The 12,959-nt window shown below is 38.7% G+C and overlaps 1 protein-coding gene across 2 annotated transcripts in view; it reads left to right on the top strand.

Moving 5' to 3' along the window:
* The window catches only part of SPIDR (scaffold protein involved in DNA repair), a 195,889-nt gene that overhangs the window by 59,951 nt on the left and 122,979 nt on the right, over window positions 1-12,959 (top strand). For both annotated transcript variants that reach the window (XR_005626834.1, XM_039702841.1), the window contains exon 7: window positions 2,025-2,125. Coding sequence is in view for 1 of the 2 variants with exons in the window: in XM_039702841.1 (XP_039558775.1) it covers window positions 2,025-2,125 (101 nt within the window). In the remaining variant the exon portion in view is untranslated. The remainder of the gene's footprint in view (window positions 1-2,024; window positions 2,126-12,959) is intronic.

Below are 12,959 nucleotides of genomic sequence, written 5' to 3'. Positions count from 1 at the left end.
CAGTTTTCTTTCAGCAAAACAAGTGTTTGAGCTACTAACTGTATGTTGTATTGCTCCAGTCTGACCACAGAGTGCAGATGCATATTCATGCATGCAAGACTTTTAAACAAGCAATCTGAAAATGCATTTTACTGCTGCATTTTTAAGCCTAGCTGAGCTGGCATCTACCAATTCCAGCATGGCTCATGTAGGCCACCCAGCCAAGCTGAATTACAACTGCATCTGAGAATGGTTCCCTGATAAGAAGAGAAACTGGGTCTGTAGAGCTGTTTGCCCACAAGTGTTCTGGTGTGGTAATGCTTCAGTGCTCAAGTTTGGGGGGAAATGTAGATGAACACAGTGTTATCAGCAGAGTAGGTTATCCTGTATGAAGTTTTGTGCTTGGCTGTGCTGCTCTTGGAACCAAAGCTTCCATTGCACTTCTGTATTAGTTGTCAGTCTTAAAAGTCCTTGCTGAAACCAGTATTAAACAAGGTTGTTTAAGCTTACTTGGAACTTCACTGAAGCCCAGTATTTTCTAAGCATTTTTGTTTGTTTTCCTTCTTAATATAGCATGGTTCATAGCTTGATAAGTGTGGGTTCATAGCTTGTTAAGTCTGGGTTCTCTATTTTGAGGCTTTGGGGATTTTCTTCCTCTGAGTTTCTTTCCTCTCTGTCTGACACTGGCCATAGAGATGTAGCAATGTAAACTGCAGAACTTCTATAGGTCATTTTGGCTTAAATAAGGTTTTTGTAGTTCAGAGTTCATTCTGTGAAATACTACTTACATGTTTAGCCACTGCATCTGAAAATTCTTCTGATGCTTATAATTTTGCAAAGGATATTGTTGTTCATTAAAAATTCAGCTGACACTGCTACCTGCTTTTTATATAATGTGTTGACTTGTCTGTAGATGAAATTGCTTAATAACTGGTAACCGAAAAGAGATATTTTTTTTTTACAACTCACCTGAAGTCCTGCTTAGCCTCTTTAGCTCCTTCTCAGTTTCCATATGTGTGTGTCTTCCCAGTTTCACATTTATTATCTGAGCCTTACCAAGCTATTTGTCTTTTTTAACTAAGCCAAAAAATGTTCATAATGTGTGCAAACTGTCATAAGGTGGTTGTATGCTATCTCTGTTGATTTCTAAACTAATTTAACTCAAGGACACATTTCACCTTGGTAGAAATCTTTATTAATATTTTTGGTAGTACTTGTGGAGAAACTTTACACTGCAACAAAAGAATGAAGTAGGTCTTTATGCAAATAACTTCTTTGAAGCCAAAGAAAAATGCTCAAACACTCCCACAGTAGTCCAGAGCTCTTTGTAGTAGCCCAAAGACAGCTTCCAACACATACATCTTCTTGTTCTTAAAAGTGAGAGATTATGTCTTCTGGCTTTGAATCCAAGGGTAGGAATTGCTTTAGTGTTACCTTAAGTGTATTTGTGCTAGATGCCACTCCTCTGCTCCTCACCTTGGGAATGCTAAATTAATTTCATCTTGGAGAGTGTTCAGACCACTGAAACTGCACACTTGACCCAGCTTGTGAAATGAATCATAGGGTCAAGTATGGGTAAAAGAATATTTTTGTGATCACTCCTTGCCAACAGACAAACAAATCTGTGAGGGAAAAGAAAACCCAACCTGTTATAACTAGTGGTTACACTGGTTTGTTTTGAATTTGCAACTGTCTCTGGTTTCTAATAGGATCTGTTCATAAGTGCAAGGGAAAGTTAGAAACCATTTTTTACACTCCTCATACTGGAGACAGGACTGAAAACATGAAGATTTTGAACTCCCAGATACTGAAAACGTTTTGTTGCGTGTATTGACCCTAGGTGTATGTTTTGATGGGAGTAACTCTGTTGGAAAACTCAAAATTGGGAGAACTAATCTACAAAACATAGTTTTACTGTATGATTCTGTTTCTAAAGGGGAAAGCATACATACATATATATACATATACATCTGTCCTGTGGCTTGTCATTTGGCCAACCAAACACTGATTCCTGGCAAAACTGAGCATTCCTTTATTCTCTGCAGAGGTGGGCTAGCTGAGAGGTTGTGTCGGCTCCAGAACAGAGAAAGATCTGCCATTAGCTTTTGGAGGCATCAGTGTCTTTCAGATGATAAAATCCCCTCAGGTAAGAAGCATAACACAATGCCACTGTGAAAGTATTGTACCTACATGTATGTATCTATGGTCTATGTAGGGGGAAAAGTGAAATTTATATTATTTGCTGGTCATTCCTGACTTAGGTTTAATGTTATAGTGATGGTCTTCTGAGCTAATAATTGCATTTCTGGTAAATATGGCGGTTTCTAACAACTCAGTCATTATTTCAATGTATAAGGTAAAGGATATATTTTAAGTAGCCTCCATCTAAGTTCTTCACAGCTTCTTGATATCCAGCAACACATGGAAAAAATAGTGTTTTCAGCAGGTTTTAGGACAATTAAAGTTTTAATTTATGGGTGCTCAGATTTTTTTGGTGTTTTTTTTCCTTTCTTCATAACCAACCTTTCCTCTTGTTCTTTTTGCTATGTGATCACTTCTTGACAACAAATAAACAAATGGATAAAAATTAATGGGTAAGTGCTGAAATTGTGAGTGGCACTAAGTGTGAACAAATAGTGTACAACTATGAAATGAGTGTGAAGCATAACTACAGTGTGCACATCACTTAAAAAGAAACAGTGGGAGTCATGAAAATTAGTTGCTGGTGACTGATAGCACCACCTTTCAGTAGTGTTTCTTGAGAGGCAATGGATTCATAGAGTTTAAGTATTAAGAAGTTTTTTAATCAGATTCTGTGTGTGTGACTATAGTCTACAAAATGTCAATAATTTATTCTATATTAAGCCGACTGCTTGTTTTTGAGCATATATTAACTTGCATTTATTTTTCAGAAAGTCTTCTGGTCTTAATTTGAAAACACATGGATAAGTGAATCTATTATTTACTTGGAGAGTTTGTCCCCAGTTCTACTCCCAAATTTTTAAAGGTGGTTTTTCTTCCAAATCTGAATTTGTCTGGCTTCAGTTTCCCCTTTTGTTTCTTGTTTCTCCCTTAAAGAGCTCTTTAGTATGTGACATTTTCCCTTTCTGGCTCTTACATAGCAAAACCTCTGCTGCTTCCCAATTTTCATAAACTGAACAGACTGAGCTATTTAAAGGTCTCTAAAGCATTTTTATCAGTGTTCAAGTGACTTTCATGGCTTTTACTGTACCTCTTGAACTTTACAGAAGGGTCTTAAGATCAAAGATAGCAATTCTATGTGTTCTTCATACAAGACGTAGCAATTCTATGTGTTTAGTCTCATTAAAATCATTGGCCAGGTCCAGTTCACTTCTCAGACTCCAGGATATTCGAGGCCAGTGATAAGTATTTGAGTCTGGCTTGGCTTTGCTCACAGCAGGGTGCTGGGACTTCACCTCAAACTGATTGTCCAATATGATTTTGTAACCTCTACAGCTATTTTTTTTCTGAGATGCTGTTTCCCACTCTCCAGCTACTCTTTCTTCTGCCTAAACACAGGGAAGCATTTGTGCTGTATCATGGCTGATTTTACTTAAGTAGTGCAGATAACCATGCAGTTCAGATCACTGTATAGCCAAAGCCGGTCCTCTTTTAGTCACAGATTTGCTTGAGTTTGTGGTATTCACACAGTTATGTCACTGGTGAAACAATAGCATGAGTCCTGCTGGAACTGATGTTACTCAGTTGTAATTCTCCACTGGTAAAAAGCTCTAACTGCAATTCACAAAGTTAGCTCTCAGGATTTTAATTTTTTTTTCATTCCACTCAAAGAGTGCATTACTCATAGTGAAAATGGTTGTTTTTTCATAAGAAGGTTCTATGATTTAAAGTTACACCCAAACTGTTGGCTAAAGCTCGATCTCAGTTTCTCACTGGAGTTTTAGAGGGCTTACATCCCTTGGCCATTTGCATGCTGTGTGTTCAAAATGCCACCCATGTGGAATAGCACGTTGTATTTCTGAACTTAATTCCTTACTTATTTTTCCAGCCACTTTGCCTAGATCTGATGTCAGGCTAGTTGGTCTCCAGTTACTGTAAGCCACTTTTTTTGCCATTCCTGAATAGTAGCACAATATCATTGTCCTTTCAGTCCTCTGGAATTTCACCAGTATCTGAATACATTCTAGAAAGTGACATCAGGGAACCAGAGATGTCTTTAGCCAGCTCTTTTCAAAAATGCTATGCTGAAAATTGTACAGGCATGCTTACTTAAAACCATGAGAGGTTACTTCATCATTCTTATGTGGTGTGAGGACATCCTCTCACTGCTTCTCAAATATGGAACAGAAATAGATATTGAATAGGCTTGCCTTTTTTAATAAAATGAAAAATTTTAATGCACTTTGTAGTAACAGACCTCCAACATTGCTAGTATTCTTTTTGTCCTAGTTTCACATGTGTCATTACAAAACCTTGTGTTTGGCTGCTCACCATTTTGTTAGACCAACTTTTAAGCTGAAATATTCCACGCTAAACATCTGCCCCTGGCTGAATTCCTTTCTTTGATTCTTCTTCTTTCTTTCAGAAAATGAGTCAGAATTTGTTAGCATTTTATGAGAAAAAAGGCTATGGGAAAATACCTTGCTCTATTCTTAAGTACATTTAAAAAATTCTGATGGGTGTCTTTAAGATGATTTAGTTTTGGCAGAAGATGAACTGTTTCTGGGATATGCCTTTTCCATCATAACAAAAAATGTACAAGAAGTCTTTAGGACAAACTACTGTTTCATTTACCCTGCAAGCATTTGCTACAATTTCTGAAAAATGCTGAGCATGCCATAAATTTAGGAATAAACTCCACAGCTTCAATTTCACTTCCAATTCTCAATCCTTATTCCAAAGTATAATGATTATAAAATAATCATTAAAATAGCTGTGATAATATTTTGGGGATACTTTTTTGTCTAGAGAAAAATTTATTTTTGATAGTTATAGTCTTAGAACGGCCGTAATGTTTTGTAACACCAAAATGAAATTGGTGTTTGGTTTGGAGAACATCAGTTGGAATGGTTGAAATTTTAGTAATGTAACTAGATAACCTTCTCTTTGCTTCTAGTCAGGAATGTGAAGTGTCAGCACAGCAAATGCATGCCACTTTCAGCTTTCATCTCTTTAGGTTCAAGTTAAGGCTGTCTCACTAATCTAAGAATCTTCTTGAATTTTGTTTCTCCTCTGTTTTGCCCAGTAACATTTCTAAGCCACACTGTTTCCAGGACTGTTTCTGACTTCAGCACAGAATTAGAGGAAAGAACTTTTCAAATAACAAACTCATTTGAGTCACTAAAGAATCCTGAAGATTAATGTGGAGGATTGAAGTAACTTAGTTGCCGGGAGAGCTGTCACGTCATTTTGGATATCCCATAGACATGCAGACCAGAAGTTCATTGCTAAAGCAGCGGGGAGCAATTTCAAATGAGATTGGTTTAAAGTCCTCCTTACATATGAGATTTAAGGAAAAATGTTTCCAGAAGTTCCAGCTGTCACCCCTATTAGACATTTCAAATTGCAGAATTTTATGCCTTTATTTTGCTGTTGCTTACTTTTAGGTTGCATCCATGTCCATATTACTCAAAAAACCCTAGTTTTTTGCTTTGTTGTTTTTTTGTTTTGTTTTTTTTTTTTAAATCCTGTCTGTTACCTCCCTGACCCCTCTCTGTAAGTAACCATTGTGGTTTGGCTGCCTCTTGGTCACTGGGATGAATCACTGCCCAGAAGAGAGCACCTCCTTTCAGAAAGCACGCACTTTCTGGTGTTTATGCAGCGCACAGGGTCTCACTTTGGCTGACTCATTCTGCAGGGTAGAAGAAGCCTTTGTGCTTTCTCAGATTTTGACAATTTTGGGCCACAGTCACATTATAGAGCTGGTCCCTGTGTTGGGATAGGCACTCACTAAGGATATGGGTTTTCTGTAAGGTGAATCCCACTTCTGTAAATCAAGGTAGCCATACCAGGCAGAGGCCTGAAGGGAGGGAATACCAGAGTTTGCCTGTGCTACACAGCATTGGGTGGATGCTTTCTGTGGTTCATCTCTAACAAAGGTGAATGTCAGGCTCTGCCACAAATCCAAAATGTTCTGTTCTTCACACGATGTAAAAGGGGGGTTGAGGTGCAGGCCATGTAACAGCAAGTCTCTGATCAGCCAAGCTGATGGTTTAAGAGCACTCTGTGCAAGGGCTTGTAGACCATTTGCAGGCTTTTTTCTGTATGCAGTGCTGCAACTTCCCCATGAAGTTTCCTGTTTGGGCAAAGAGGAGATCTGGACAGCTGAAAGAGAGAGAGAGAGAAAAAAAAAAACCCACAACAAAAACCCAAACCTTTTTCCTGTCAACATCTGCTGGAAGAAAAAATAGTGGTTTTCTGAGTTACATTCAGACAACTTTCCTGTCTATAGGAGGGGACACTAATAATATTTAAAGCAAACTCATGTAGATTTCTACTGTAACTTCTGAAATTCTGCTTTCTATACATCCTACATTCCATTGGTTTTGTTTGTCTTACAGCTACTGTCAAAGCAGTTCTTTACCTTAAATGCAGAAACATTTTATTCTCTAGCATTTATAATCTGCTGTAAGATTTGGTATTTGTTGATCCAAGGTTAAGATTCGTGATTGTGTTACAGCCAAATTTGAGTCGTAAACTGACAATAAAACAAAACCATTGATTTTTCCTTCCAAACTGCTCCTTCCTCTCAGGGAAAAGTGACCTTCAAGGGGCAGCAAATTTTCAGTTTACTGAGGCAAATGGAACACATACATGGGGGGAGCAGGGTGAAGCCCTGGAGATGAGGACAGAGTTTCATGCCACACGTTTTCAGGAAGGCTGAAAGGCTTACAGAAGAGGATATAAACAATCTCTCCCTCTCTCCCAGTTTCATTGACTAGTTAAGATGATGGGAAGAAATTATTTTAGCAGCTTGAATGCCAAGAAACTTGCACTTGATGAAGAAAACATGGGTAGCCCTTAACAGGGTTTCCTTTACTATGTAAAATTCTTTTAAAAAGACAGAAATCTGAGATTTGCTAGTTGTTGCATATTTCTTAGTTCTTGATAGTTTGTTTTATTACTTAAGAGTTAATACTATAAATTAGAGACATGGCAAGTAGCCAGTTTTTGGTTTGGTTTTTTTTTCCTAGCTGTCTGAACTTGTTACAGTATTGGAAAGGAAAAAATCAAATGTGAACTTGTCTTCTTCAAACAAGAATTCTTTGTATTGTTTTTGTTTTCCTATGAGAAACAATGACATGCATAGTCTCTTTAAGTGGCTCACATATGTTCTTATAAAGAATTTGTAGTGTTTAAAGCACAACCAAATTCAGCAGACTTTTAAAAATGTATATAAATGTGGCAAGAAGCCATCATGCCTATGAGAGACTTGGTGTGTTTCTGAGAGAAATCTTCTTGAATGGCTTCAGAAGTTACCAGCCCAGGAAGAATAACAACATGTATAGATCAGAACAGCAACCAGATGGTTTTGTACGGGCTGTGAAAACCTTGAAACCCAGACCTGCTTTTCAGCATTGACTTTGAATTATAAGGGTCTTCTTGGTATCTACCTGCTTGCTGAGTTTGTTATGCCTGCCCCTGCAAGTTATAAATGAGGGAAGAGAAAAGCAATAATGGGATACCAAGCAAAAGAATGTTTTTGTTTTGATTTATGCCTGTAATTTGACATTTTATACTTTTTGCACTTAAGAATGAAAGTAAAACTTTGTGGCTTGAACCAGAAAGTGGTTGGCTATTCTTCCACTGCAGATAGTATGTGATGTCCCAGGAGAGTGTCTACTAACTGCAGTTTTGGAACCACATTTGACAATTAGAAGTTAAATTATGTTGGGATGAAATAATGCCTTTGAAAAATAACTGAGTGAGACAAATTTGGAAGAGTGTTGCTAGTTTGCTTTATTAAACAAGGCATAAAGTGGAATTTTCTTTGTTTCCTTTATAATTCCATAATGTGTGTTTGACCTATTCATCCGAACCAAAGGCAAAGAGTGACTTTCATTCTTTGTGCAGTGAGTACTATTCCCAACCTTAACTGCCCACAATTCTTTGTAGTTTCAGTGGGAAAGTTTATTTTATGAAAGCTTTTACCTAAGATTAGTAGAAATTTGACTCATGTGTAACACCTGCATTTTACAAAATGCATATTTCTAAAGAATTTCCCAGTTAAGAGAAAGTATAACTTAACTTATTAACCATGTATTTAGAAATGTCAAGTACAATAAAAATTTGCTTCTAAACTGCAGTTCATATATACTATTTGTTTGATAGTTCTTTGAGCAAAAGTAACAGTAATTTGTTTTTCTTAAAAGTATCTGTCCTTTCCCCATATCATTCAGAGATCACTAAGATGAAGAATTTTGACTGTTTAGCTGATAAGAACAAGTTGCCTTCACTATTTTTGCACAAAACATGTATTTGTTAGCAGTTTTTCAAATACTAATGTGGCTTCAAGCAAGCTCATCTTCCTCCCTTGTGTCTTCTTATGTGTTTGTAATGGCTTTATTCAGACAGCTCTACTTGCATCAGGGTAATTTTTTAATTTATTTAAAAGGAAGGTGGTGAAATAGTGTTCCTTTTGCCTCTTGTTGTGCTTGCTTGGTCTTTTTTATCCATGTGACTTGTGAGGTAAGTCTTGTGGCTGAGGAGTTTTATTTTGTCAGTCTTGCTTTTCATGATAGTTCACATGTATATTGTAGGTATGCATATGGTCCTTATTACTATAGGATAATAATAATATTAGACTTTATTATCTATAGACTTTTTATTATCACAATAGTAATAATTTCCACTCCATTCTTTTTCATGCTTGGATATAAGTTGGGATTTTTTCTGTAATGCTCAGTGGAGCAGAGCCATTCACTGCTTGACATTTTCCTATGCTTCAGTTTTCTTTTGTGTTTCTAAGTGGTCTATGTTCACCGTATTCTGCATTGCTACTGTGGCCTTCATGAACTTATTTCTGCCTGGTGTCATGTGATTGTTATATTCAGATGGGCACATCACATCCTTCAGCCCTGTGGGTGGGATGTGTTCTTACAACATGGCAAGATTTTTACATTTTCAGGAAGAATGGAAAATTGAAAAATTCAGGTGTACCTGCTGTCATAGACTAAACCTGGCTTTGTTTTGCTCTTGTTGATGTGGTGGTGTTAGTGTTGGTTCTGCTGGTCTCATCTGCAGGGACATGCACTGGCCATCCCAGCTGACATGTTCAAACCATGCAGAATTCAGTTTGTAGTCCTGAAACCCTTTGTCTCACTCTATAAGTCTTGCAGAGATTACTCTGCTGCTGGAGTTCTATTGACCAGCTCTAAAGAGAGTTTCTTCCCTTTGAGAACTTTCCATTTAAGGCTACAGGTGCTCTTTTGGAACACTTGAATGGTAGCATTTTAGCAAAATTCACTGGAGTGGGGTGAAACTGCATGCAGTCTTACTGATATTGACATTTGATGCATTTCCATACATCAAGCACCATGGAGCCACACCATGGATCCTCTTCAGCTTCCTGTCACTGTGTCACTAGAGAAACATAAAATTTGTGGCTCCCAAGAGATCATAATTTCTATATTTTCCTCCTCATTTGTCTTCCTTATTGGTAGTAACAGAGTTATTAAAACAAACTTTAGAGTTGTATTTCAGGCACTGAAGCCAGAATGTCTGAACATTTGGGGTTTTTTTTAAATTGTGCTCCTCAATGGTTTTTTTCCTTCTCTCGTCTCCAAACTGCTTTTTGGTTGTTGAGAGTCAAAGCAGGCTGGCTTTCTTCTTAGCCTTGCTCCTAGGCTGCCTTTGGCATTGACCAGTGCATCATCTGTGACCACGTACATTCAGCGTTGATGTGGCTTAAATACATGTGTCTGCTGTGAAGCCACTGTGTTAGGTCTGAAGATTAAGGGCATTCATTCTGCCAGAGACTGTGGAGTCATCTGAAGTCTTCAAAGGGCTCAAGACCTCAGGGTCTGTGAGCTCCAAAGGAATGGGGAGCTTTCTTTTGCCCTTCCCCCCCCCCTTTTTTTCCTTCTTTTTGTTTCTTTTTAACCCTTCTGGAATTCAGAGTAAATGCAGAACATCTGCAAAATACTGCACCAAAATATATTTTGATGTCATGATGTATGACATATGGTATATGACTGAAGGGCAGCATCACCCTGTGTTCTAAACAAAAATGAAAATAAGTACCCAAGGAAACTGATGCATTCAGTGTGAAATTTGTTTGTTCATCTCCCAGGTACTGGAATTATCTTTGAGCTACTTCATGTCTGGGTTGCAGATTGGAGTGAGAAACCAACATCCCAGAGGACACCTGGAATTAAATAATTAACTGTGTATGTCAGAGCAGATCTCTTAGGTGGTTAAACCAAAGTGCCTCTAGCTGAGGATCCTGTTTCTTGCAGTGACAAAAATGCCTAGAAAAAATTATAAAATGGCTAACACTTGATGGTATTTTCCCAAAATATTCTCCCAAATACTTCCCACAGATCTCTGACTCTGGGACTTTCTAAACCAGAATTACTGTGTATGTTCTTAGTAGTTCTTAATAAGTTTTTCTCCTACCAAAAAGTTACTGGTTGTTTTTCTGAACCCATGCATACAATATAGACCTGTTGATCACACAATTATGGATCATCAGGCTTTTTTGGAAATTATGCCCAAGGTCCTTGCCAGGTTTGCTGCATTACTACTGTTGCAAAAAAGACCTTTCCCTGTGATTTCAAAGGTTCTGCTAATAGTAGCAGTGAGAGGTTGATGTTCCATATGCCCAGATTTGGATCAGGATTTCTTCATCTTTGTCAGAGCTTCTTGTTTCTTGTCTGGGAGGTAAGGAGGGTTCCTGCCAGTCACAGCAAGGCTCCACCAAAGATGCTTCCCTGCTTAAACCCACCAGTCAGTCTCTCTCATGGATTTCACTCCTTCAGGACAACTTGCAAAGTGTGAAGGAGCTAATTTGTTTGATCATGGTCCATCTAGCAATGGCTTCTCTCTGTTGCTTTTCAGAGGGTGGCATTTATCACAGTGGTGTTCTGCAAAGGGTGATTAACTAATCTAGCTCCTAACTGGTGCCTGATTTTTCTTGTACACTGTCCTTTCTGTGACCAATATGTTGATTCAGTAGTAGCCAGCATGTTACTGCATGTCTTTGTGAAGATTTCTCTTCTTATGGAAAATGCTGTGAGAAGTGAGGGAGCATTACAGGCCTTGGTGGCTGATCCCCTCCTTTCAAGTGGTGTTCTTTAGAGGTCACATGTTGTACATCTCAAATACCTCTGCAAAATTCATACTCAGCCAGATTTATTAGTGCCTTTCTGGCTTTCTTTGTGGCACCTTAAGCCTTGTGTATCAGTGATTGAATTACACTTCATGCCCTGGCTCGTTCCTCCCACCAGTCAGTCTCTGTCATGGATTTCACTCCTTCAGGACCACTTGCAAAATGTGAAGGAGCTAATTTGTTTCATCATGGTCCATCTAGCGATGGCTTCTCTCTGTTGCTTTTCAGAGGTTGGCATTTATCACAGTGGTGTTCTGCAAAGGGTGATTAACTAATCTAGCTCCTAACTGGTGCCTGATTTTTCTTGTACACTGTCCTTTCTGTGACCAATATGTTGATTCAGTAGTAGCCAGCATGTTACTGCATGTCTTTGTGAAGATTTCTCTTCTTATGGAAAATGCTGTGAGAAGTGAGGGAGCATTACAGGCCTTGGTGGCTGATCCCCTCCTTTCAAGTGGTGTTCTTTAGAGGTCACATGTTGTACATCTCAAATACCTCTGCAAAATTCATACTCAGCCAGATTTATTAGTGCCTTTCTGGCTTTCTTTGTGGCACCTTAAGCCTTGTGTATCAGTGATTGAATTACACTTCATGCCCCTGGGATGAATAAACTCTCTGTTTTTACTTGTAGGGCCAGATATTTCAAATGATCCTTGTGTCAGTGGATGTTTTCTCTGACTTTCCAGCTGACTCTGTGAAGGCTGTGGAGACATGCTGGAAGGGGCAGCTGTCCATGTTAGGCTGTGTTCCAGGACCAGTGAGCTGCAGCAGCACTCTGTCACCAGAGCTCAGGGCACCCAGGGCTTTGCTGAGAAATGCACCTGTGTCTCCCACTGGTCAGGCTGATCTGGGTTTCCATCTTTATCTCCCCCAAGCATTTCACTTTGCAGAGGCCTCTGGAGCCAGACTGAATATTTGGAGCAGGTCCTTCACTGAAAGCATGGTCAAGAGCAGGCTCCCCACAGCACCAAGCCTGTCATTTCAAGGAACATTTGTTGTATGATTTAGTGTTAGGTGATCCTGTGAGGAGCAGGGAGTTGGACTTGAGAGTCCTTATGGACCCCTTTCAATTCAAGATCTTCTATGATTCTATAAGAGCTTTGTTAAGCAGTCCTTAAATTACTGATTGCTGCTTCATGGAAGATGCATCCAGGCAGCTGTGTGCTCACTCTCAGTGAGTGTGCATGTGTACTTGCCTTTCAGTGGGAGAATAAAGGTTACCTTGAAGTAAGTAAACTGAAATGGCTTTGCAGTTGGCTGAATTAGCTCCTTAATTCTCAGAGGAGCTAACCCTGAAGAAATCCATAAGTATTCTGGGCAGCAGAATGGGAAATGACGAAATGTGCAGTGTAAAAATGGTCACAATTGCAGCACATTTATTGATTGCACCTTTTAAAATGCATACAATTTTAAGGTATTCTTCCTTATTTAAGATTACTAGGTATTGCCTTGAAACATGCACATCTCTTGTTTCTGAATTTCTTGAGCTGTAATTCTGCTTTGTAAATGAAAGTGAGTGAATTATAACTTCAGCAAGCAAGTGGAATTTGTGTAAGTTATCTGAGGGTGAAGGAGAACAATGCAAAACCCTAAAGTGAGCTTTTCACATGGATGAACAAACAAGTAAACTCTGGAAACTGTAGAATTTGCAGTGATCCCGCCTGTCTCC

The sequence above is a fragment of the Passer montanus genome, unplaced genomic scaffold (assembly GCF_014805655.1).
Source record: "Passer montanus isolate IOZ18808 unplaced genomic scaffold, ASM1480565v1 scaffold16, whole genome shotgun sequence".
NCBI lineage: Eukaryota > Metazoa > Chordata > Aves > Passeriformes > Passeridae > Passer > Passer montanus.
Note: the sequence above shows the minus strand (reverse complement) of the source record. Positions and strands in the feature narration are given on the sequence as shown.